This window comes from Amphiprion ocellaris, chromosome 11, assembly GCF_022539595.1.
Source record: "Amphiprion ocellaris isolate individual 3 ecotype Okinawa chromosome 11, ASM2253959v1, whole genome shotgun sequence".
Classification (NCBI taxonomy): Eukaryota; Metazoa; Chordata; class Actinopteri; family Pomacentridae; genus Amphiprion; species Amphiprion ocellaris.
The window spans coordinates 1,543,699-1,570,766 of NC_072776.1; the positions used below are offsets into that span (position 1 = coordinate 1,543,699).

The 27,068-nt window shown below is 37.8% G+C and overlaps 3 protein-coding genes across 5 annotated transcripts; 2 read left to right on the plus strand and 1 right to left on the minus strand.

The window, feature by feature from the left end:
* The first annotated feature begins 2,064 nt into the window (after window positions 1-2,064).
* rnaseh2b (ribonuclease H2, subunit B) lies at window positions 2,065-10,825 on the plus strand. 2 transcript variants are annotated; one of them, XM_023274964.3, is made up of 11 exons: window positions 2,068-2,281; window positions 2,514-2,582; window positions 6,785-6,892; window positions 7,410-7,486; window positions 8,879-8,993; window positions 9,086-9,150; window positions 9,313-9,418; window positions 9,775-9,856; window positions 9,939-9,984; window positions 10,257-10,334; window positions 10,657-10,825. In XM_023274964.3, exons 1-11 carry the CDS (start codon window positions 2,218-2,220, stop codon window positions 10,765-10,767), a joined length of 921 nt encoding a protein of 306 aa, XP_023130732.2. In that variant the 5' UTR covers window positions 2,068-2,217; the 3' UTR covers window positions 10,768-10,825. The 2 variants fall into 2 exon arrangements, with proteins under 2 accessions (XP_035806166.2, XP_023130732.2); XM_035950273.2 differs by lacking the exon at window positions 10,257-10,334 and having other exon boundaries at window positions 2,065-2,281.
* A 1,544-nt stretch (window positions 10,826-12,369) lies between these two features.
* LOC111571654 (uncharacterized protein C13orf42) lies at window positions 12,370-16,564 on the minus strand. Its single transcript, XM_023274915.3, has 3 exons — window positions 16,003-16,564; window positions 15,779-15,923; window positions 12,370-13,081 (listed from the first exon to the last, which is right to left on the minus strand). Exons 1-3 carry the CDS (start codon window positions 16,414-16,416, stop codon window positions 12,843-12,845), a joined length of 798 nt encoding a protein of 265 aa, XP_023130683.1. The 5' UTR covers window positions 16,417-16,564; the 3' UTR covers window positions 12,370-12,842.
* Window positions 12,889-19,921, plus strand: LOC111571687 (TLR adapter interacting with SLC15A4 on the lysosome). 2 transcript variants are annotated; one of them, XM_023274984.3, is made up of 2 exons: window positions 12,889-13,209; window positions 18,514-19,921. In XM_023274984.3, exon 2 carries the CDS (start codon window positions 18,516-18,518, stop codon window positions 19,473-19,475), a length of 960 nt encoding a protein of 319 aa, XP_023130752.2. In that variant the 5' UTR covers window positions 12,889-13,209; window positions 18,514-18,515; the 3' UTR covers window positions 19,476-19,921. The 2 variants fall into 2 exon arrangements, with proteins under 2 accessions (XP_023130752.2, XP_023130744.2); XM_023274976.3 differs by lacking the exon at window positions 12,889-13,209 and adding an exon at window positions 17,602-18,103.
* The last annotated feature ends 7,147 nt before the right edge of the window (window positions 19,922-27,068 follow it).

Genomic DNA, 27,068 nt, shown 5'->3' on the forward strand with positions numbered 1-27,068 from the left:
CTGTTCAATGTGTTCAGCAGAGTGTGACCAACCATTTACAGCCTGCTAGCAGCAACCAACTCCTACCTCTAAAGAGAAGTTTACTGGAATCGTCTTGTTTTTTTAAAAAACAAAAAAATAGTGAATCACCTAGAGAAGGAGGAAGTGGGGCTTTGAGGGGGGGCTATAGAAAGAACAGACATGGCTCTCGCTGTGTTGAAATTCTCTTTGTTGGATGCATGATTGATGAGGATTGTGGAGCTGGGTTTGGGAGAAGATAGAGGGGTCTTGGACTCCGGGTCTAAAGCCATATCGAGGCCTAAATTTAGCCCCACTTTGTTCTCGTCTGCACGCTGGTGACAGAGGACTGGGCTCTCTGGGGTTGTCTGTGGTCTAGCGTATCAGAAGGCCGCTGTTGTTCTGCCTGGCAGTCAGAAACACAGACGTTCCCTCAAGCAACCCAAAATGAAAGAAAGCTTTCATGGAATATTCTGTTTAGCTGCACAGACTGTTGTGTATGATACTCCCGGGACCCATAAAACAAGTAATTCACAGACAATATCTCACCCACGCTCTCTTTGCCACAGACTACAGCAACATAAATCTAACGGATTTCAAGGAGGAGCTGTGTTCAAACGGTTCAGAGCATGTGTTGCTCAAATCTGGGCAAAATGGGCCTGCAAGCCAGTATTATTTTTAAAATGGACAAAAGGAAGTGAAACAAGACACACACACAAAAAAAGCAAGTCGAAGCCATGAGTCGCCATGTGCACACTCTGGTTTTCCTCTACATCATGTTGCTCTCCACAGGGACACTGTATGGTGATGTTTAACCCTCCTGTTGTCCTCATTTACGGGCACCAGAAAATATTGTTTCCTTGTCTGAAAAAAATCCAAAAATTCAGCAAAAAAAATCCACAAATTTCTAAAAAATTTGCAAAACCTTCAGGAAGAAAATCCCAATAATTCCTTAAAAGTTTCCCTTAAAAGTTTTATTTTAAAAAATCCCTCAAATTTGGCAAGAAAATTCTTGCAAATATTTTCAAAAAATGAGTAAAAATCTTCAAAAAAAATCCTAAAAATATCTAAAGTGATTACATATATATCAGTAAAACTTCTAATAATTTAAAAACATAAGAAACATTTTAAAAATTTCTTTATTCCACCAAAAAATGTTCAGAGATTTCCCAAAAATGTTGAAAATGTGGACATCAGAAGTTTCACTGTGAAAATATATATTTTTGTCCACATTTTCAAACTTTAAAACGGGTCAACTTTGACCCGCAGGAACGACACAAGGGTTAAAAGCTCAGTCACCCAGCACACAAATCCCTCCCTTCCTCATTACAAAAACAAGCTAATTAAAAACCTGTTAATGGGCTGTGCTGCGGGTGTCTTTAGAAGAGTGGGAAATCAGCAGTTAAAAAAAAAAAAAGCTACACAAACACATGAGAGGGACCCCCGTACGGTTTAACAGATTGATGACACAGCTATAGTCATCTGATGGGGTTGAAAACACACATGAGCATCCTCCACATCCCCGTTTGATCGTGCACATAAACAGTGCAGGAGGAAAAAACAAGTGACTCACTGAAAACCAACTGGGACACACAGTGTCATATCCTGTGAGGGAGTGAGAGATGCCCTCCTCTTATTGAAGGACAGATGGATCCCCCAATCTGTTAGGTGCCAGCGTGCCAAAGGACAACTGGCCACCAAACATCTCGCACCTGAGACTTCAGACCAGTTCAGAAATATCCGTTAACGGGCTCAAACTGTGCAGGACAAAACCTCAATGTTATGGTTTACTGTCATTCTAATAAAAGCTCTCGGGCGACCTCTAGCGGCTGCGCAGGGAATCTACATGTGGGCATGACGTCAACTCGGAGCGTACCACTGCATCGAAAACAGGTGAAGACATCGAATTTAAAGTCTAAATTACTGTCATTTTCCGCATTTCATGAGCCTTTCTCAACATAATAGCTATCACTTAACTCTAAAAGAATTAAATACTTTAAGGAAATGGACATAAAACGAGCAAAAAAAAGGGTGTTAATAAGTTCCGTGCTTTATTTTGTGACATACCCAGGAAGTGAACACGGAAAGGCCCCTTTTCCGAGCTCATGTTGTCAGGCAGAAAGTGGGCCGACAGCGTTATATAGGTCAAAAAGCGTTAAGTCTACAACACCGGAGAAGCACGAAAACAGAAAGTCACCCCGTTAAGTTCACTTAAACGACATGGCAGCTAAAAAGAAGCGAACGCCCAACGTAGAGAATGACAGCTGGGTTGTCGTCGCTGCAGGTAGGTCGGCCAGTAGCTGCTAACTGCGCTAGCTCTCTGCGTAACCCATAACAAAACTGTTCAGACTTAATAACTCACTTTCTGTAGCAATTACTGGAACGGTTAGCCTTTGTATTGGGTTGCATGCTCTTAGCTTAATGAGTAAATAAAAGTTTCTTCCCGGACATTGAGTAATTATTCGTTAGCTGAGTGTTACTACATGTGCTCGTAACTTTTGTTTTGGTGTCCACAGACTCTGTCATCGACACACAGAAGCACGACAGTGATCCAGCTTTCGTGAGACTAAGGAATCCCTCAACAGGTGCATTTGTGTTGTTAGACATTATGCAACACTGAACAAGATAAGAATAATAACTTTATTTATGTAGCACTTTCAAATCAAAGTGCTTTACAGAGCAAGCAACAGATAAATTACAATAAAATTATGAAACTGATAAAAAACAATATCTAAGAAGACATAGTACCCCACACAGGATTTCTGCAGGGCATTGAAAAGCATTATTAGTCATTAAATTGATTTTGCGAAAATTAAGGCCTTAAATTGCATTAAAAATCATTAGGTTTGATTCTCAATGGCATTAAAAATTCTTTCTGCAGTTTTCAAGAAAAATATTTGACAATAATATATAATTATAGACTGTGGTTTGTCAGATATGTGCATCTGCGTAAACATGCCGAAGCGTTGCGATAATTGTTCCAGCCGGTCGGGTACAATTGCCAAAAACTGCATGTTTTTAAAGTGGCCAGCAGACTGGACCAGGTGGAGGAGAGCTGGGAAATGGGGAAATGCAAATTCCAGCAAAAATGGCTAAAAAATGTGGAATTAAGAGAATGACTGCAGCCCGTCGGTGGTCAGGGCGGGTTTCTGGATTCAGAAATAGTGAAATGTAGGGACAGTTTTCATATAAAAATCATCTTTTACAAAAAACAAACAAAAAACAAACTTGTAATTTGTTGAGTTCATGGTCATTAAAATTTTTACAGTATAGCTTTAAAATGGCATTAAAAAGCATTAAATTTGACTGGCTGATATCTACAGAAACCCTGTCACAGTTAGGATTCATGTACAATAGAGACCAAGTGGGTCTTTAGCTTTGCTTTCAACACCTCCACTGAGCCAGCTTGCTGATTGTCAGACGGAAGAGCGTTCCATAAAGACGGTGCACGGAAATAAAAAGCTTGTCTTCTTTTTAACTCTAGGGACAGCCAGCAGACCTGTCCCCTGGGAGTGCAAGGACCTTGCTGGTTCAGCTCGTTTAAATGTGATGGCTCAGTGCCATTTACAGCTTTATATGTTAAAAGAAGTATCTTGAAATCAGCTCGAACATGAACTGGGAGCCAATGGAGTGAGACTAACACCAGTGAGATGTGGTCATATTTCATTCTGAACCATCTGTAGACTCTGAAAGCTCCTCTTAGGCAAGCCAGACAGGAGAGCATTACAATAATCCAACCTAGAAATCACAAACGAATGGATAAAAACCTCAGCATCCTTAAAATACAAGAAAGAGTGAATCTTAGCAATCCTCCTAAGGTGGAAGAAAGCTGTTTTTGTCACCTGTCATATGTGGGAGACAAATCTAAGAGACCGATCAAAGATCACATCAAGGTTTCTAACACTGTCCTTGCCCTGAATGATGCCGTCATCTAAGGTCCAGACAGCGTTATTGTTCAGATGATTTAGTCTTTCTGAGCCAATCACTGTCATCTCAGTCTTGTCTGAGTTTAATAAAAAGAAATTTGCAGACAGCCAGCTCTTCACAGCAGCCCCCAAGCTTCAGTATATCTGAGCAACTGTCTACAGTAATTGCATCGTGCATATAGCCTTCTTTACTGACTTGGAGAAAAAGTTTAAAAAGCTCACTTCTGTTGCTGTGGTTTAAAAAAGCCTTTGAGCTGTTCAACTGATGACAAATTCTGCACCACTGATTTAATCCACACAGGATCAGCTAGTGTGACCAGTACACAGACATGCCTTTGACCGATGACTGTAGAAGGCCACGTTAAAATACAGCTTCGTTCAAATGACAAGATGCCACAGATGGCAAGAGACGGATAAGAACAGGCTGCTGGTGAGCTGGGTGATGCCATGTCAGTTTGGGCCAAAGCTGGGCAACTTGAGTGTCCACAACTTTACCATTTCTCATCTAAGAAGCAGCAGAATACGACAGAAAATATGCCACATGATGCTCTGGATGGATGTATCTGGCAACATATTCCTGTCCCCTCAAAATGTCTAGCAACTTGGCCACGTGCTTCAGGAAAATTGGAACAGCATCTGGCAAACCATTTTGCAACAACCTTTTAAACTGCGTCGCAAATAAAATAGAATATCCTTCATTAGTCCCACAACAGGAATTTTGCAATGTCACAGCAGCAAGGTGACAGTAAGAAAAATCAAGAGAACACATCTACAAATTAAAGACACAAGATATATGCCCTATATATACAATATGAATAAGAAAAACTGAAGAACACAACAATAATGACAACACAAATTTACGAATATTTACACAAATTAATTTCAGAAAATACTTGTTACTGACTTGTGATTTCTGCCCACGATCATTTCCTATATAGTTTGTGTTCTTGGTTGTTTCATGACTTCCATTCTGTTGTTGAAATTTTGGTGTTGGAACAACAAACCCTAGGTTAAAAAGAATGGATAGAACTTTGTAAACACATGCTGCGTTTATATTTTTACAGTTCTTTCCCTATTGTGTCATCTATAAACTTTGAGAAACTATTGAACTGTCATCCTGTTGGAAGATGAATAGGGAAATTCGAGAAGATTCACGCAAAAAGATATACAAAAAAAATTTGATCTTGATTTTGTGAGCTACGTAGCCCTCAGTTACTAGTTAGGCTTTATTACTCCGTGTTGCTGCTGCATTTGATGCTATTGATCATGGTTTTGAAATCATTAGACTAATAGAGCGTGTGGGTATTGCTGGAGTGGCCTTGGATGGGCAACCTGTGGTGTACCCCAGTAATCAATTCCTGCACCAACTCTGTTCTCACGACATATGTTTCTGTTCAGTCACTTTATCTGAAAGTATAACAGAACAAAATTACACGGCACCTAGTTATATCTCTTTTCATTAAGTTGCCCCTGCTACAAAGCTGCTGAACTGATGTGAGAAATTGGATGCTGCAAAACCTTTTACTGCTTAGAATGACAAAACAGAGGTCCTTAGAGTATCTGTGAACAAACCAGCCTTTGTTTGTTGCTGCTACTCCAAATATTCAGTTAAATTTAAATTCAGTTTTGTTATATAGTATTAAATCACAACATGTATCATCTCAGGGCACTTTACGTAGTAATATAATGAATATTACTAAGAATTTAAGGGTCATTTGTGGCAGTGACCTAAACTTTGGAAGCTACAAAAAGAACTAGAAAAGCACTCAGAGTGCTGTATTCCACCAAGGCTGCTCAGTTGTGTCATTTTCAATGGATGAAATCTTTATTAAAAAATGACCTTGTGCTGAGCACAGGCATGTGTTATGCATGTGCATGTTATGTATGGATACCGAATCGCATGTAAATTACTCTTATAGAGGTCTGTGGATCAGTTCATCACTTTTGGCAAGCCTTTGTTTTGCTAGTGTTAAAATAACTGTTTTAGCGGGTGGCAGGAATTGATGGGACTCAGAAACACCCCACAGTTTAATCAGTTGTTCCTTGTATGATTTCCAACTGATAAATCATGGTCATTTTGTAGTAGGACCGCAATCATGTGATCATCAGCAGGTAACTGACACAGTGTTCACATCGTGGTTACAGTGATGCCGTGCCGGCAGCTATATCTGGCAATGGGAAATCCTGAACAAAGTCGTGGATCCAGAGTATAAGCCGCATCACTGCCAAAATCTAATCACTTTGTCCTTGTGTGATTTCTGACCATCCCTGAAAATTTCCTCCAAATCCGTTAGTCTGTTTTTGCGTAATGTTACAGACAGACAGACAGACAGACAGACAGACAGACAGACAGACAGACAGACAGACAGACAGACAGACAGACAGACAGACAGACAGACAGACAGACAGACAGACAGACAGACACAGACAGACACCCATCGTCACATAACTCTGCCGTTCCTTGGCGGAGTCATTAAGCAAGTCATGTTATCTAATGCAGTAATATTTCCAAAAAACTTCCATGCTTTTATATCGTCTAGTCTTGTTTCATTTTGTCAACTGTTCAAGACTTATCAGTGATTTTATATCTAACTGTGTTTATGCTGTTCTTTTCCAGTGCTGTGAGACAGAATAAAAGAAATCACGGATATAAAAAGTATTTTGTGCTCCAAAATATTTGTAATATTTGTAATAAACCTAACAAAGTCAGAGTATAGTGAAGACTAGAGAAACGGTGCATGCATTTCATGGATAGCAAACTCCAAACTTCAACTTACAAAGTTCCTGCATGTTTCTAATGTATTTGTGAAGTGCAGTTGCAGAAGTGAAAGTGACACAGTTCCCTGTTTTTGATTGTGCAGATGCAGCGTCTCTATATATGCTGGGTAGTGGGGATGTTCAGCTGTATGAGGTCAAGGCATTTGAAGAAGGTTTCCACTCCTGGTTTGTCGGCCAGACTGTACAGAGAGGTGGGTCTGTTTCCTTAATATGCTGCAAACTCTGATTCAGCTCAATCACATGCAGAAACACAGTCACAAAGTTGGCTTGTTTTAATCACCATCAGCAGTATTTTGGCCAAATTAAAGAGTTTTGGAATCAGCACAGATAGGAACTTATTTAAACTAACAGATTCAATGAAGTGATGTCATCTGTTCAGAAAACTGCTGCTGTGTTGGTTCTAAACGTGGACAAAAGCGCTGAACATCTCTGTACATCCAGTGTCTTTAAGAGGAACAACTCAAACTAATTACAACTAACTATCAGGTCTGTGATTTACAAAGACCTTCAGATACTACAAACTAGAATACAATCCTTTATGAAAGTCTTAAATAGTGGTTTATTTCAAAGTGTGAATGCAGCTGATGATGTTAACTTTTAACATTTAAAAAAGATGTGTTGCAAGTTTTTCATTTTTTTTTATTTGAACCGTCTGATGTCAGGTTAATCAAGTGTCTTGTCTTTACGGTCATCTTTTTTTGTCAACAGATGGGAGACTTATTTTTGTTACACCAATGGATCCTCTTTATCTAATTTTGCCATATTTGATTAAATCTGGCAAAGAGGTAAGAAGCAGAAATCTTAATCTTACATTTTCATAGTGTGCCACTGCTGTGTTAAAGTTAAGTGTTTGGTTTCCACCCTTTTTTTTTAAACTTCATATGTAACTTATTTTGAATAGTACAATTTTTGAATACACAGTGAATTAGGTATATTTTGTGGCTCCAACATGACACCATATTAACCTCAATAAGCTGTAGGAGAGTGAAGAGTTGTTAACTCACATATTGATGCAGATTTAGTTTCTTATCATTTATTTATGCAGTAGATGAAAGCGTGTAGCTTTAGTTTATTGTTACTCTGAATTCCTGCTTCTAGTATATTTCGACTGCAGACTAAAACCACTTTAAAACTTAAACTTATTTATTAGTATCGACTCAAGGCCATTTTAACCAATTAAGACCTAAGACCTATATTTAGGTTTATATATAAATCCAAAAATAAAAATAAATTAGCAAAGAAATTTAAATATAATAAATAATATATATACAGTCAAGCCCGAAATTATTCATACCCCGAGCAAGTTTTGACTTTTATTCAACCAGCAAGTTCTTTTTTGATTGGAAATGACACAGGTGTTTCCCAAAAGATAATAAGATGATGTTCATTGTGGAAAAAAAATAATTTCCAAGCTTTTATTTACATTTAAAAGTAACTTTAAATAAAAATTTGTTAGGGGTAGGAATCATTTCCAGCTTGACTGTACATATATGTATATATGTGTGTGTGTGTGTGTGTGTGTGTGTGTGTGTGTGTGTGTGTGCGCGCGCGCGCGTGCGTGTGTGTGTGTGTATATATATATATATATATAAAAGAAAAAATAAAACCAATGTATTTCTGCAGCAGTGGGTTTTACAGGGTTAATAGTATCTCACTGTGTTTAACATGTTTTATCACAAATATAGAGTGTGGGGAAGTGTCAAGCTTGGCTGTCATAAAGGTATAAAATATGGTAAATGTTACAATGAAATAAATTATTTGTTGGAAAAATGTAAGCGCCAACAACCTACCAGTGAACAAGGTCTTTGCTTGTCAACTGGACTGAATTAAAGGATAAATAAAACCTCAATAAAGTAAAAAAAAAAAAAAAATAAATAAATACAAAAATAGATAGCACAGAGACTAAAATAAAACAATAGATTCTATTGTTTCTATTGTGTGCTGATTATATACTGCATAACTATAGTAATGTGTTATACTACAGAACATTGTACATTAGCAGTAGTTGGATGCTGCAGTGCAGTAAAGTGCAAAACAGTCCGCTAAAAAACGTTCAGCAGAATTAACCGTGCATTGGATATATGCATGATATATATACAGGGAAGCAGTGTGCGCTCTCGCATTAAAATCACATCCTCTGTTTTATCTTTCATGTATTAATGTTACCTGCTGCTCAGGGCAAGTTCCAGCCCATGGATCAAGTTATTATGGATGAGGAATTCCCAGCTTGCTCCAGGCTGCTCAGCTGCACGCGCTCCCTGGACTCTTTGCACCACGTTGCTGAGGAAAAAAGTGAGGTTTATCTTTTAAAGCTAGTATCTCTGAGCTTCAAGGTTAAGCTAAATGCCTTTTTTTAAAAATGTTGTGCTTCACGATGCTCCTAGAGGTGGGAAGCCTGAAGTTTCATCGATACAGTCAGGAGAGGACCATGAACTGGTTGAAGAAAAAGGTACTCATTAAATCTTTTCATGTGAAATTCAAGCATCTTTTCATGCTGGGCCGAAGACAGCACACTTCAACACACATAATCAGGGAAACTGTGTTTATGTAAAAATGCATCCTTGTTTTATGCACAGTGAAACTATCATCTTTTTTTTTTTTTTTTTTGCAGGTAGAGAGGACGATTATTGCCCTCAAGAAGAGAAACATCTCTGTAGGGGAAGGAGTGAAATCCACAACATATATCAGAGTCAAGTCAGAGGCAGACAACCATGAGGGTAACTGGTTTTAACCTCACACTTTAGAACCCTGAAATTTCCATGTTATCCTTCTATGAAAAGATGTTTTATTTTTCCCAGGATTTTGCAAACTTGGAGCATTTAGGATGTTGACCAATAGATGGCAGTAGTGGTGTATAGTTTTTTTTTCTATAGGTTAATCATAAACCCCTGAAACATCTCCCCAAGTTTCAGTTAGATTTTTAAATCTCCGGGCTATGAAGTATTTGTCGGTATAAAAAATAATATTATTCTATGATAGTTAACGACAAAACATCATCCAAATATGAAGTATACCAATAACTAAGCTGGTATATATTGGTTATCACCGTTATTCCCTCATCTCTATGAAACAGAGGACTATCTCCGCTATGCTCATGGGCTGATATCGGAGTACATCAGTGAAGACCTGAGCAAAGCCCTCCTCAGTCACTTGGGGTAAGTAATTGACATCTTAATCATCATTAGAGCCAACTTATAGCGACACTATACATCACATATTGGTTACTGTTCTCCACAGTTTACCAGAGCTCACAAGTCCAAAAGAGACAGAACCTCCTTCCAAGGTACGTTCGGTTTGTGAGGAAAGCTGCTGTAGCAACTTTCTCTCAGTTCTGCATGCTGCCGAAGCTGCCGTGCACTTTCCATCCCTGTAGTCCTCAACCTCAGTCTAACGTAGCTGCATGTTTTTAAGGGGAATTTGGTTTGACCTTTGATTACAAAAGACTACAGTCTGAGGTCATTAGAGCAAGTGGTGATGTTGTTCGGGGGGGGGGGGGGGGGAGAAAGTTTGGTGCTGTTTGTCATGAAAAGCATTTCTTACTTCCTCGTTTGGCAGAAGCGGAAACTTTCAGACAAGCCGGTGGAGGCTGAAGAAGACTACACCAAATTCAACAGTGCAGACTTTGCGCGGAAAGTGAGTGTATGCGGAGCAGTCTGCCTGAATAGAGTGAACAACTATCAAAGGACGATCTTTTCTTTTCAGTATATCAACATGGGCAACGCGTCATGTTTTTGTTTTTGGAATATTATTTTTTGTTAGTGTAGTTTTTTATTTGCTTCCTGCTTTCTTTAAGCTTTCCCTGTAGAGTCTACACATTTTCCAGTGGGGCTTACCTTGTGGAAACATGTTTTTTTTTTTCTCAGATTAAATTGAAGTTCATGATATGTAATGAATTCCCTGCTGTCTCTGTGCAAGGTCACTGAGTTATATTGATTTTTTTCCCTCCCTGTTTCAGCCACCCAAAAAGATGACGGCAGCTCAGAAAACTCTGGCGAAGGTGGACAAGACGGGTATGAAGCCAATGTCGTCCTTCTTCAGCACCAAGGTCAAAGCAGAAAAGAAATGAATGTTTTGTAGCTGCTCGTTTGTATATGACATATTTGTAATAAAGAAAAGAAAATGTATTCGACATATTGTCTTCATTTTAAATTAGGGGAAACAGGTAATGGCTAAAAATGATGCATTGTTCTTTAACCCTGTAAGACCCAAATATAGAAAAAAAAAAAATCAAAATAATAATGTGTGTGTGTACATATATATAAACCCAAAGATAGAAAGAAATGAGCTAAATAAATAAAACAAAAAATTTATTTATATATATATATATATATATATATATATATATATAAATAAAAATAAATAAGTATAGAAAAAAGCATACACACACATATATGTATATATGTATATATATATATATTTTTAAAAAAAAATTTTTTTTATATATATATATATATATATATATATATATATATATATATATATATATATATATATATATATATATTTAACCCTCGTGTCGTCCTGCGGGTCAAAATTGACCTGTTTTAAAGTTTGAAAATGTGGAAAAAAAATATTAAAATCCAGTGAATTTATTTTTTTGTGAATGTTCTTTAAGAAAATATTTGAAGTTTTACTGATATATATGGAATCACTTTAGATATTTTTAGGATTTTTTTTGGGAAGACTTTTACAAATTTTTTGAAAATGTTTACAAGAATTTTCTTGCCAAATTGGGGGATTTAAAAAAAAAAAAACTTTTAAGGGAAGAATTATTGGAATTTTCTTCCTGAAGGTTTTGAAAATTTTCAGAAATTTGGGGATTTTTTTTTGCAGATTTTTTGGATTTTTTTCAGACAAGGAAACAATTTTATTTTTTCTTTTAACCCTAACTCTAACAGGAGGGTTAAACCCAAATATCGAAAAAATTAGAAAAAAATAAAAAAATCTGTATTTTTGTGTGTGTGTATATATGTATGTATATATATATATATATATATATATATATATATATATATATATATATATATATATATATATATATATATATATGTGTGTGTAACTTTTAGTTTAATTTTTTTTAATTTTTGAATATATTTGGGTTTATATATAAGTATACTTAAAGGGTCTGAATACTTTTTTCAACAAACTTTGAAAGTCCTTCCCTAAGCAGTGTTTTCTCAACATATTTCTCAACGTCTATGAAATATCCTTTCATCATACATTTCACTGACAGTTTTCTGAAAACTAGAGCAAATAAAACCAGAAGTCTCAGTTGTGTTGGATGCTGTAAAGGTCAGGTCAGGTCAAGGCTTGTGTTGTTTTGACCCTTCATGTTTAAGACCATTTCAGCTTTAGAGTACAATAAGTTAGCTGGTCTTCTGCTATTCAGACAGCCCAGCACTTCAACTTCGCCTTGGAGAACCTCACTTAAATGAGACAGATTCATGTGAGTACTCTTTGACTTCCAGCTTGAAAGGAGCCATTGTTGCATTTTACAGTTTGCTTTGATACTTCGGAGGAATGCAGTTTCTCTTCAGGTCTGAACCATAAACTGCTCGCCAAAATTTCATATCCATCGCAATATTGAACCATTTCTCTTATGTGGTTCAGCTCAAAGGCCCTCTTGAGAAGAAATTCTATTAACAGATGGGTCAAAGTAATCTTTAGATGTCGGAAGGAATTAATTTTTATTTCAGACTATGTAGCAAAAACCATCTAAGCTATATTCCCCTCTAAAGTGGCATCAACTGAGTTTAATGTACGTCTCTTCAGAAAGACAACTGATCCTGAATGAGCCTCCTTTGAAAACATCTTACATGTCATAGCTGGAAAAGCACAGATAATGAAATTAATCAGTTTCAGGGTCCTGGTGTTGTGAAGGCTGGATGTATGATGGACGAGACTATATGTTTCTAGGAAGTCAAAATTTCTTCTGATAAAAAGGCCCATTTTGGACCCCTAGAATTTATTTCACCAGTTGTCCAGATTTAAATGCAGTTTCCTTAATATGAAATGTTTTAATGTCATCTTTGACTGTCTGGACAGATTTTTTTCCAGAGCGTGGCGTCGGACCAAACAAATGAGGCTGAGCTCTGTGTCAGCGGTGTGGCAGTGCTGCTGGTTTCAAATGTCCATCAAGCTTCACTGCTTTTTTAATTTGGGCTTGAAGCGCAGAGTCTGGAATGCGCTCTCCACCACTTTGGGCAGGTGGATCGGGTTCCTCTGAAGTCGCAGTCTGCTGCTCGTGGACCCGCTCTGCTTTTTCTTCAGCTGGGCGCTTTCGTTGGCACAGTCCTGTTTCTGTTTGGAGTCGTCTGCGACCCGAGGAACCCGCAGGACCCAGTTAGAGTGGAGGTCGTGTTCGGCCGAGCTGGAGGCCACTGTGGGAGGGAAGAACAAACAGCGAGAACCTGAGATGAGGCTGAAAAGGGCTAGTGGTGTTCAGTCCTGGACCTGAAGGCCCAGAATGTCTCTGGCTTCAATTCTACGCTGCAACAGCTGAAACGAGGTGAGTCAATATATAATTGTGGTTAGTTGACATTTTTGCTGTTTTCAGGCCTAAAATCAACAATGACTACCTATAACCAAACACCACATGGCATTTTTACAGAACGATTCTTCTAAATATTATATATACAACTGAGTAAAATTGAAATTGAGAGTTATTTCTACAGATATTGCAGTAAACCTGTTGACTACTTTATATTAAATAAGTCAGAAAGCCTTGGACTCTGATCAGTCTTTTCTTCAGGAGGAAATGACATCATGTGGAGCAGGTCATGTGATCTGGAATTAACACACTTCCTGGAGAGCTGTTTTTGGAATGGGGAACTTAGTGGGAAGGGATTTCTCTGACACGGATACAACTTATTTTGTGTTGTAAAATAACAAAAATGACCATATAAAAACACAAAATGACTCGAGACAAAATTATAAAAAGACAAAACAACCACAAACAGACTGATAATAACAGAAAAAGACACAAATGACAACATAAAAACATAAAATGACTCAATGAGACACAACAGAAGATGAAAAATGATAAGAGACACACAAAATAACCACAAAACACCTACAATTACCACAGACTGAAAACAGCCACAAAAGTGCACAAAATGACCACAAATAGACTTAAAACACACATCACAAAGGCAAGTCAAAACAGCCTGTGTGAATATATATGGATATAAATCTATTCTAAAATAAAAATGTCTTAATGAATTTAATAACATTTTGCAAGTAACTGCAGAAAAACTTACAGAAGCATGACTACAAAAACAGTGACCTCTTATATAGGGTTCGAAAGTATTGATTAATAAGCCTTTAAGGATAATTCTATTATTTTGCAACAAACACCAAGATAAATTTTGAGCATAATATACATAATTGTGTAACGTTATTTGACTTTCATCCATAAAAACAGTAAACCGGAAGATAGCTAATAACTACACCTGACACATAAGTGGTCAAAAGCACATTTTTCTTTCAAATGTATCACTGTAAAAGCAGGACAAAGAGCTATTTTAAATTATTAGAATAGAATAGAATAGAATAGCTTTGTTGTCATCATACATGGGGGCATGACGAAAATATAAGTAGCAGTACAGTGAGGAGGCAATGAGACCAAATAAATAACAATAAAATAGAATAAATATGGGCAGGAGATTACACGTAAGCAGCATTATTAAAAGTGACACTGTGTGTTATCCTTGTAAATCTGACATTTGCTCAGACTGAAAGTGAATTTGCACCATTTTTCATGATGCGATTAAGTTTCTGACTAAATGTGACACCAGTGATTTGTCCCATCTTTGTCCCAAAACTGAAAACAAGCAGCCCAGTCTGGTGTATGTGCACACCAACACAAGCCAACAGGAGCATTAATAAAAACACCCGTACATACACCGCAGATGAAAAGAGCTACAAGTGCAATACTTGAATGAATGCTTTTAGTAACTTTCCACATCCCAAACTGACATGAATCATTAAAAAAAATCATCACAGACCTTGATTTATTTATACGTTTTTAATTACGCTTCACACGTCAACCTCCCGTCTGCAAAGGATGACTTTATAGACAAGTATCTGCAGCACATACTTGTGCAGCAAATGTACAGATGGTAATGAATGGACACTTTACTAACATTACGCTTTACTTTTCAAATGTTTTCTGTATAAAACCTGAGTCTCTCAAGCACCTCATAACTGCAGCTGTTATATTAATCTTGTGGGATAAAGCAGCATAAAATTTAAATAGGCAGTCAAGTACAGCAGTGCAAGTGACTCACAACTAATCCCCGGGATGGAAAGAGTATTTAAATCCTTAAACAAAAGGAAAAATATTATATTAAAGCTGAAGATATATGTTTAAAAAAGGAAAAAAAATTATTCAGTCATATTCAACAAAATCGGATATTTCTTATTTACATTTGCTATCAAGTAAGATTTTTATGCAAAACAAAAACAGGAACACTGAATAAATTGAACATTTTCTCCCATGTAATTTAAAACAGTGAAATATTAATATATTCTAGAGTCATATTAAATGTAAAGTGAAATGTTTTATGCCTTTATTAGTTTTAATTTGGATGATTATGGCTTACAGTTCATAATAAGAAATCAGAAATCCAGTATCTTAAAATATTAGAATATTTAATTTGGAGTTTGAGTAAATAACATTTTTGTTTTAATGTAGTTACACAAAACAATTTTACAAAATATCTTTTGTTTAACAAATCAATCTACGCAAAAGTATGGAACCATTAGTTTTTTCACTTGTATCTAATTTTAGAAAGATATTTACTATATTGAACTTGAATTTAACAGTTTAATCTATAAAACAGAATGAAATAGCTATTTAAAGTTGCAGGTTTTATGTCATTTTCCATTGGAAATTTACATTTTATTGGCAATATTTTTATATATTTAAAAAATGCAAAAAAAGTTTCAAAAAAAGAGTCAAATTTCTCCAGAAATATGTATTTTTACCACTGTATCAAACACAAAATAGAATAGTTGGACAAAGTGAACAATCACATTAAACTCCTCACAGTTAAAGACAGGTGTTTCAGACTCACCTATGAAATCTACGTCTGCGTGTCCATCATCCATGTAAGGTTTGCGCTGAGGTTCACTGTCACAGCTGGCGATAACTGCATCAAAGAACCGCAGAGTGTCCTCTTCGCTGGGGACCGGAGGGGCCGAGGGTTTAGCTCTTGATATCTGTGGTTAAATCAACGGTAGAGCATTTGAGTTTAATCTCTCCCCTTCATGTGTTCAGGGAGAGATGATTCAAGCTTACCGGTCCTTGCTTTTTAGGTGGCGGGGGAGCAGGCTTCTTCTTGGAAGACACTGTGGCCTTGGCGTCGCTGCTTTTCAAGTCACTCACGCTCTTTGTGTACTGCCTCCTCAGAGCCACGAGTGCTTCCAGGTACTCGAGGCAGTTCTGGTTCTGCGAGTACAGCCATATCCTGTCCTCTTGTCTCTGATAGTAGTACAAGGTCGACTCGATGCTCACTGTACTCTTGCTGCGTTTTAACGTGGAGCCCTCGACTGTCTGAGTCCTCTCTCCCACCACCAGCATGGAGGTGCTGCGGACCAGCCGGACGGTGCAGGCGTTGTGGTAGTCCTGCTCGGCCTGGTTCCCACCGCCACCATCCCGACCTCTGTGTCCTTGCTGGTTGGGACGGAACACATTATTGATCTTCCTGAACATCCCTCTAAATAGTCATGGTTACAGACTTGTCTTCAGATTTCTTTTCCTCTGTGTGTCTTCATGAAGATAATGAAGAAATAATCGGCCTGACTGGAGCTGTTCACAGACACCTGTCGCTGTCCAGGGTGCTGAAATCGTCCTGTTGTCATAAAAGCAAAAGCAGATCTGAAGCAGGTGTCTAACCTGATCTCAGCATGTCTTCAATGTTATCAGATGTTGCTCAGCAACATTGCTGTAGCAACCGCTGGGTAACGCTACACTTTGTGCCACCATTACTACATCACAGCAGTCCTGTGTCAGATAATCCACGAGACAAAGTGCCCAGAATAACATCCAGTTATGCAGTAAATTCTAGGCCTTGATAGTTTAGTAGCTATGAATCCAAATGTTTATAACACACCTAATAATGATAAATATATATATATATATATATATATATTATAGGCAAAACTGGCGTGAATCTTAATTTTTTTTTTCAATTTTAGGGTTTAAATGAAACACACTTAGCTCTAAATGACCAATTGAGTTGTTTAAACTCCCTGGATCTTGTAACAAACACTAGAATTTATATGATGTTGACTTATGTCTCATGTTTCCTCCCCTAATTAATTATAAAACACTTTCTCTCGAGTTTCATGTGTTGCTATTGTTGGGCCACCCAGTCACAAGGAGAGGGAATCTAAAGAAAAGAGTCTCGACTGATGCAGACAAGGTGCTTTCATCTCGAGGGAAAGAAAAAAAAAAATCCCAGCCATAAATATAGTCTGAAAACTTCCATCCCTTTCACCACATAACTGATTTAGACTTTTCAAACTTGAGTTTAAAGCTATTACAGAGGAGCTCAAATCAAGTGAGGGAAAAGAAAAAAAACATCACAATTGGTAAAAATGAAGTTATATTTCAAGGTCTGCAGACTCAAGTGACTTAGCATTTACATGCTGAAGAGTAGGCACAGTTTCAAGGAGGAAATGATGACTTGTGGTTGTGAATTCACACTTCTGCTTTGCTGCAGACACACAAATGACAGGAGGAGAGAAGCTTTAAGCTCTCAAAAACAATCAGTCGACCACAAAGCTGCATCTTTAACTACCCTCACCAAGAGGTAACACAGAATTTGAGGTGTGACAATCAGAAAACGAAAACAGGAATCAGTCTCTTTCCAGTTTCCAGATATTTTTTTAAAATCACATTTAATATGACTTTCTTTTCTGCTTTTACCTCAACCTCAATCACACACCTGTTTCTTTTACACAAAAACGGAACATGGGCGGTTTCTTTTTACAGCTGTGTGTCATTCAGCATCAGCCACTTTATTTTCCAAGAAGAAAATCTGACGCAGAGTCAAGTGCATCTCATTGGAGATCATAAAGTGAAGAGAAATTTCATAATTAAGAGTGTAATACACCAGCCCGTCTGTTATAATCCAGTGAAAATAAGACGTTAATGATCACATTAAGTTTGCAGATATGGGAAGAAACTGAAGAGAGTCTGGCATTTCCACTTCCTCTTGTGATGCTATAAAACAACAATCAGCACATGAATGTGTGCTCATTCATACAGCTCTAGAAAACACAACACTCGGTAGACTCCTGATAGAAAATGCAGCGTTCTTAAGAAGACTGTAGCAGGATTTTGATACCCAAATACACGTAGTCTGCTGATTTGGAGACTGTTATTCTGGTCTAAGGTAGGAAAGTGTTTGTTTCAGATAAATATGATTTGTCTTTATAGTTTTTAGAGGAGGTATCTGTGTTTTAAGTGTTAAGCCTCCTTTGGACTGACATATTTGTCTTTTTGGAGGGCCAATATATGACATCCTTACACATAGAAATGAAATTAAACTCAGCTGAAATAGCTTTTAAACAAGGATCTGTCATGCAAAATTGTCATCAAGTTTGAAGATGATTTTTACTGTGTTGGATTTCTGGCTTAATTCAAATAATCTTTCTTGATTTTTTTGTATTTAACACATAAGGGAAGGTGAATAGGTGTAATAGGTCAATGCTATATGTGATTTGAGTGTACAAATTGACATTAAATAGATAGTTAAAGTCATGCTGTATCCCCCTTATTAACTCAGCTTCTTCTCTCATGCAGCCATGCTTTGTGAAGGCAGATTGTTGAGCATGACCTACGGTAACTTGGAAGAGCTGGACTCCCTCCCTCCTCAGAAGGCTCTCCTGAGTGCTTATGGGCTACCGAGAACAGCTGCTACCCTCATACCGAGCTCGGCCAGACGCACTCCGCTCGTTCATCATGGTTCCCCGGAGCAGGCAGGTAGCGCAGACAACAGGGGTGCTTCAGTGGAGTCGTACATTTCTCCCCTGCAGTCCTTAGATCTCCAGAGAGCCCATGCTGGCAGACAGATCTCTCCAGAGATAGAGATCCCAGCCCAGGATCGCTCAGGTGGTGATGCCCCGTTCTTGGTTCCCTCCTTCTGCCAGAGCATCTGTCTAAACTACAGCGACCTCCACATTGGAGGTGACCAGGTTCTGCCTCTATCAACTAATGATGGTGAGCTGAGGGTCTGCACTGATGCCCAGGCAGTCGGCCCCTTCCTCCAGTCCTGTGACGTCCCCCCGGCTGTGGAGGATTCTCTCCCAGGACAAGCATGTCAGGGTGGGCTGCCTTACCCACACAGAGGAGGCTCGAATCGCTGGAGACTGGGGAGTGGTCGTGATCGGAGCTTTTTGCTTCAGGGGCGTGAAGGTCCGTTCTCCAACTCCCTTCTAAATCACTACCTGGAGCAGAAACTCCTGGATCTGTACCAGCAATTTATGATGGAGAACATGGCCAGAGAAGGGGCCCCTGGTTCGGATTCCGACGGAGGCCCCATCTGCCCTCTGCTGGCCTCAGAGCTGGTCCTGACCAGCTTGGACCAGATTACGTTGCAGCTCAGCCGGGAAGGCAACCTGGAGGCCGGCATGGCCAAGGACATGGTCCTGAGCTGCCTGCTGCGGGTGGCTGGTGACATGCAGTCAAGTGAGATCAGCACTCCCTTTCTGCAGATTTCAAACGAGGCTTCCAGGGAGCAGCTCACGCAGAATAAAGAGGAGTAACCCCGGTGTCAAGGAACTCTCTCATCCAAATCTCCCTTTCTTTTTAGCTGAACACCAAAAAATAGGACGGATGATTATTTTGTTCTCCTATTATCTTTTGAGAGGATTTTGAGAGCAAGTTCTGTGCGTGATTATTAATTACCAGGAGAATCTGCTGTATTTATGTGTCATAATTTTAATTCGCCGTACGTTGTGCTGTTTTTGTGCAGCTTTCTCTTTCTAAAAGGACAATAAAGACAGGAACTGAAAACTGAAACTGATATTTCCCTTTTTTTCTAACAGAACAACACATCATCAACAACATCAGCTCTCTGAATGAAAAACATTTTTTATGGTTGCTTATCATTTATCCATCTGTTGTGAATCTGTTTTAGTGGTAAAGTAAAGAGGAACATGATTCAGAGTAACAGAATAAAGCCACGCTGTGAGGTTAAAGTTCCCCTTCACTCAAAAATGTGTTTTGCTCATTGTTATTTAACTTCGATGTTCGTCCTTCGCTGTGCAGAATGATGTATAATGCTGTGCAAAAAGTGTAGCTGCTTTTAAAACCCTGTATGTGATGTTGCTAACCTTCACCTTTAAATAAGCGCCAGTTCTCCTTGGTATACTGGTTTTTCACGGTAGGTATTTTGTTCTATTTATCCTGAAAAACTTGTCACATTCCTTCTGAAATACCTTCTGCCCTCATGTAGTCCCAGACAGACGTTCTGAGATCAGGAAGATGATTCTTTATGACTCTGGCTGGAAGTTTGGGGTTGATGTTACACTGCAGAATGGATCTGGGATAGATCTAACACCTCCTCCATCTGCCTGACTGCAAAGGTAAGAATTCATTCTGAAGAGCCTCAAACCTACCTCAGTATGCGCACAGTTTAAATCTAGAATGATCTGTTTTTTGTTCACCTCAAATCTGACTTTAAACCATATATATGAAGGCAGGATTTTGAGATTTCACAATAGTTTAGAAGCCCATTATCCAGTATGTAAGTTGCAGCTCACATAGACTAAAAAGAGAACAGTTCAGTGAAGTAAATCTGCAGTAAAATAGCATTTGTAACTGAAATGTCAACATTTTATATGGATTCTGGAGGCAAAAACAACAAAAGTTAATCAGCTTTTTGGGAAAAAAACATAACAGATATAAATTACAACTTAAAGCAGAGTGCTTTATACCTTGCAAATGACCTGTGATGTGTGTAAGTGTTGATGTACACTACCAGTCAAAAGTTTGGACACACCTTCTCATTCAGTGGTTTTTATTTAGTTATTTCATACATTGTGGATTAATACTGAATACATCAAAACTATAAAATAATACATATGGACTTATGTTGTAAACAAAAAAGTGTTAATCTTCAGTACTAATTCACAATGTAGAAAATAACACAAGCAAATAAAAAGCATTGAATGAGAAGGTGTCTCCAAACTTTTGACTGGTAGTGTATATGAAAGCAGGATTTTGAGATTTCACAATAGTTTAGAGGCCCATTGTTATCCAGTATGTAAGTTGCAGCTCACATAAGGTAAAAAAAGAACACTTCAGTGAAGTAAATCTATAGTAAAATAGCATTTGTAATTGAAATGTCAATATTTTTATGGATTCTGGAGACAGAAACAATAAAAGTAAATCAGCTTTTTAGGAAAAAACATACCAGACATGATGTGTATAAGTGCTGATATATAATAATAATAGTAGTCACCACAGCCACAATTAAATCGGTTTCTTATATAATTTTGTGCCTCACAGATTCAAACTTTGTCATTTGCTCCCTCACAAACAAGAAGGATCAAGGTCGACTTTCTGACAACGTCTGCAGTTTGATAAATAGTCACAAGGGGGAAGCATTATCACCTATTAACCCTGATGACACACACCCTCCACCCCTCTCCTCCTCACCTTCTACCTCACCCATCATCTATCCTTCCTATCATCTGTTACTCCGTGACGTCATCAGGACTGGGTTGTAAATCTGCAGCCGGGCCAAACTGTTCATTGTGTTAGTGACACTGCTGCACGCCTGAGATAAGGATATCTGCACTGCATGATTTGTTTATGGGAAAATATTGCACAAATGAGACCCTCTGCTGGGTTGCAAACTGGTGCATTTGCACATGAAAAGTCACATTTATTTTTCACGTTTCCCCCCCATTTAAAGCTCTTTGAAAGACCTGCAACTTCATTCCAGCTCAGAGTAGCCGTGGCCTTCTGAGCCAGTGTTTGATCAGCTTCCTTGTTTCCTGTCCAAACAGAGAGCCACAGGAGGAAGCTGTGTTTACCGAGCTGAATGCTGCAGTCGGAGCCCTGTGAAGTCTCAAGGCCGCAAAGACACATGTTTGGTGTTTCTGCTTCTATCCGGACTGAACATTCCAGGTACATGTTAAAGGGGAACCGAGTCCTTATAGACCTAAATAGAAAAAGCTCACATATAAATATGATTCAGGTCCAGCAGCAGGAGCACATTCAAATATACTGATTTCCACAAACCTTGGAAAAATGTAAAACAGACCTGTTGTTCCTGCTGGAGGTCAAGAATTGTTTAAAGGGCTGAAGGTAACGCTTCCTACAGCGGCATCTCTAGCAGTCTCTTCTTATTCACAAATCCTCAACTTCACCAAATTATACAAATTATGCAAATTATTTTCCCTTCTCAACAGATTTACAAAACATCTCGCTGTGCTTTACTTATTTGTGAGCAAATAAAATATAAATAGAAGGGCAAAGAGTTTAAAAATGTTTGTAATTAGCAGTGTTTTTTTTTCTTTTTAAGGAAAAGAACGGTTAAGGTCAAGCATTGAAGGAGAAGCCATGAAATAAGAGCAGGGACAGAGACGGATGAAACGAACGGCAAGCTGGAGAGATTTAAAAAATGGAAAGAAAAACACATTTCTCTCATAGTCTAGCAATGAAACTAACAGGGAGGTTGAAGTGTTGGAGTGTCTTTCAGAGGTTCATAAAGTAATTTCCTTGTCACAAAGAGCTTTTAACATGGAGGGCAGTAGAGGCAAGGCCACAAGATTTCATATCAAAACCAAGGTCCCAGATACACTCTCACTATTGTGGCTTTAATGCCTGTAGCACTCTGTGGCTTGCCTTTATTTAAAAAAGCTTTTACTATGTAGCCTTGTTAATTGGAACAGTCATCTATGTTTACTTATATTTCTTTTTCTTTTTGTGACTGTGATTAAAAAAATTCTATCACAAGTTGTTGGAGCATACTGATAGTCAAGAGGCTTTGGACTCTTTGCAGAATTGGACATTGATACACACACATGCACATTTAAACACATACACACTCCCAATTTTTCCACATATTTTTGCATTGTAGAAATGCAGTTCTCACTAACTCCCCTATTACACATAAATACATGCACGGAAGTGGAACAGCTGCACTTAATTCAATTAACATTTGTTCAGAAGCTGAACTCTTTCTCCTTTTTTCATGGATGGCCTTGAGCGAATGCCCCCCCCCCCCGAGATTACATCTACTGGAGTGACCTAATGTCCAAGTGGCAGCATGCTGGAACATTTAATGACAGCCCTGCTCTGTATCTGGCTGATTGACACTGGGACACGTCGGTGGTGGAACAGGAGAACACACATTTCCCGGTCAGTTAGCCGCTCAAGGTTGCAGGGAGCCTGCAGCGGCACTCGTGACCTTGGTTAAGCTACAGCAGACAGAGAGAGACCTTGAGAGACAGCGGTGCAGCAGGATCTGGCTCTCAAAGAGCTGGGAAACATAACGTGTTCATGTTTGACTATATATCATAGAGCACACGTGCATGTGGACGGTAACTGGCTGGAAAAACAGATTTTATCCACGTGCTTCTTTAGCAGATCCTTTATTCTGTATTTGATTGTTTTTAATGTGACTCTCATTCATGGAATACTAATATTTTACCTCTTTGACAACATAATTCTTAAAACTGATTGATGAAATATTCTCATGAAATTACAACAGTTAAGTTTTTGAGTGAAGTTCTCCTTGAAGTTGTATTTTTTAAAGCACATTAGGTTCTCATGGTCAGTTTCTCTGTGAATGAATTCAACAGTTGAGATTTTCCTTTGGTTTTGTGTTAAGGATCAAAGTTTGGAAGCCTGTGGTGTAATTTCACAGCTTCTTTATAAAATCTGTTCTGAATCCGCTTGACAACACTGTCAATGCGATCATACAGATAAGAGGTGAGCAGCAGCTCCTTGTCAGACATTTTTAACACCAGGTCAGGCCAAAGGTCTCCAAAAATTAAATGCAGAGGATTAAAATTTTACTTTATCCAATCTGCAGTGAAAACACTATTACTGTTCTAAATATTACAGTTTTTCCTGTGCTTTTATCACATTAAGCTTTGTTGCTGTCTGCATTGCATGCACACCAGCACTTCTTATATTTCAGTACAATGTGTGTTATATATTTACATATTTTGCACACATATAAAATGTCTGTCTTTCACTATCTCCTTGAATTTACTTTTTATACTGCCACATATAATGTATTTGAATAAAATGTGAGAAAACGTATAGGGTTTCAACTCAAGACAGAAATATCTCACATATATGTGAACTACAGCAGCCTGTCTAAGAGTGACATGATGTATGAAAGAGGCTCATATGGAATTGTATAGGAAAGAGAACGTAGCCTTTGAAAATGAAATGTTTTCTTGAAAAAATGTCTTTGATTGCTTCATAAAAAAGGTAACTAAAGCAATGCACGAGCCAAAGGTCTACATTTGTGTGTACTTACTGCTGGCAAAGGTGACAAAAATGAGTTGTGAGTCTGTGTTCCACGCTTAGCGTACCGTATTTGCAGCATTAAATAAACTAGTTTGTGGTAATTAGACTGAGTATGAATTTATTTAGGAATATTCTACATGCAATCATAATGTGGTCTGAAATAATAAAGACCAAAGCACTAATTTTAAAATCTACTTGACGGTGTGAGTTTAACCTCTGGGCCGATGCATTTTATATGCTTTATCATTATCGAAGGAACTTGCACACAGGGCTCAGAAGTTTCAGAAGTTTAAATTCATTATTTCCAGCACTGAAATTATTCTTCCATCTCACATCTGAACAGCGAAAGTGATGTCCTCTCCTGTTGCAGTCTAACTTGACTGATTAAAATGAAGTTGTCCAGCTTTCAGTAGGAAAAAATGTGAAAATCAAGCGCAGCTTTATAGAGAACAAAGACATATGTAAGAAATACAGTCTGCCAAGGTAGCTCAGCAAAGGATTGCCTCCTATAAACAGGAAGTTCAACAAGTTGAGCTGGCATTTAGTGGAGGCCTTGGCCTTGGCAAAAGCAAACATGTATAGAAAGCAACACCCTGAAAAGAGATGAAAAATTTACTGGTACAAATAAATTGTGAAGAGGAGGCAGAATGATGTGCTAAAGCAAATTTTCTAGTTAAGCAAGGCCAAAGGATGAACTTGAAAAGGTAGAAAAGAAGGAAGCGTAATTGGAAAGAACTTCTTTTTTTTATAAAAGAATCTAGGATTATATTAATACAGGTGAAATGTGGCAGCCTTTCAAACCACAGCCAGTTGTCACAATTCAACAATGCTCACAACAACTCTTGTCCGAGATGGTGATTATTGTCTTTTATGTTCCTTTCATTAATAATAGTTAATACTAACTTCAATCAGACATATTTATGAGCTGTTGACCATTCCTCCAAGGTCACATGGAGCTCATTGTCCAAAGGCAGATTATTCAAGAGGGACTATCTGAAAATATGTTGTGTATACATTGAAACAGTGAGGGTACAAATTACAGATACACCACATATAATGGTGTAGATATAGTATAAGTAGGACATCACGGCTGGTTTGTGCTGGTTTTAAACTCAGTGTCCACTTCATCCTGTGTTAATGGGAACAAACTTTTGTCTAAACTGGAAGAATAGCTAGATCTAAGGTGCCAAAATGTTTTAATAACAATATTTAGACCTTAGTGTAAAATATATTGGAATGAAAAGAGATTTGTTTTCAACTGAAAGAGACACAGTTTACACTGAATGAATTCTGTAAAAATTAACAGAAAATCCAGTGCCATTATTGACTCATGCAAACCAACAGTCACATGACCAAAATTCAGGGACTATTTGGCTAAACTAGGCTGAACTGCAGGCTCTGCTTACATGTAGTACTAAAATATCTATTGTATGCAGTTATTGGTAACACCAGGGGCGTGATTTTTTATTTTTTTTTTTTTAAGGGAGAGCTTTTTTTTTTTTTAATCCACCTGAATGAAGACCCAATGTTTCCCTTCAAAGGATAGTTAATAATTATTACAGCTTCCATAGTGGTCCCATCAGAGAAAATCATATCCATATACAGATTTTTATTAATTCCAGGGCTGGTTCAGTAAAGATTCTAATATTAACTACATCAGATAATTCTTTGTTGCAGTTGGAATTTTGCAGACTGAGAGAAGGTTTGCAGTTCTTGTTTTAGCAAAATATGTTATAATTGACGATCTTTATTGTCATTGTACATGAAATTATCTGCAAACCAGCAAAGTGCATCAGTCTGAGGTATCTAAAAATAAATAAATAAAGAAAAATGCTTCTAAAGCCAATAATAAACAGAATATTTTGAGGGAATATTCTAAAAAGGAAAGAAAAGCTCCATTCTCACTCCTCAGGATAAACTGTCATTAAAATTGACTTTAAATTTAGCTTCAACACGAGATAAAAACATTTACTTTAATTACTGATGTCAAGTTTTAATAAAGTTCATGCTACTTTTATAAAATGATGAAAGTGAATGAATTGTATTTGTGTGATCTGTGTTTGATTTCTGCCTTTTCTCCTGTCATCCAGATGTTCAGAGGGAGATGATGCCACATCTGGTCCAGCTGATGGAAGGTCTTGAAGTTCTCTGACTGGCCTGGACTGAAGATGGTCGTCTCACTGGATTTAAGGTTCAGATGCTCAGTAACAAACTCCACCAATGAGCCAACAGGGAAGCTTTAGGTTTATTAAATGTTGCTATGAAGGTTTCACTGTTTTTCTTTGTGAATGCAATGTGCTCCAACCGAAACTTGAATTAAAACTTAGAAGTAAATCCTTCCATCTGAAAGGATTTAGTTGCATTAATAACCTCATAACATTCTAATTTTTATTCCAGTCTTGGTTGGAAATAGAATCTCTGTATTGATTCAGGTAAAAACTGAACTTCACAGCATGTTGGAGCAAAACAACCAGATGAAAACTGTGATGGTGTTGGATTGTCAGACCGTAATGTTGCAGCTCAAAGCAGCTTTTCTAGCTCAGTTCATTCTGACATTCAGCTATGAATCAACACAGCAGATGGTGATCCATGCTGTGGAAGTCTCACATCTCCTGATTTAATGGAGCTGCTTTGCACTTTTTACACTGTTTATTCACCAACACTTTATTTAATAAAAGTCCCATCTAGTTTTCATGAGGAATGTGATGTTTTAATTTCTCTGTGAATAACTGCAGTCTAATGGAACAGCTGGAATTGTAACATCTGTCCTGATCTTGATCATGAAGTATTGATCAGAATACTTATGGTTAGCAGTCATCCCTGAAGTTTTACATTAAAATCTTTACTTGTGTTGTGAACTTTGG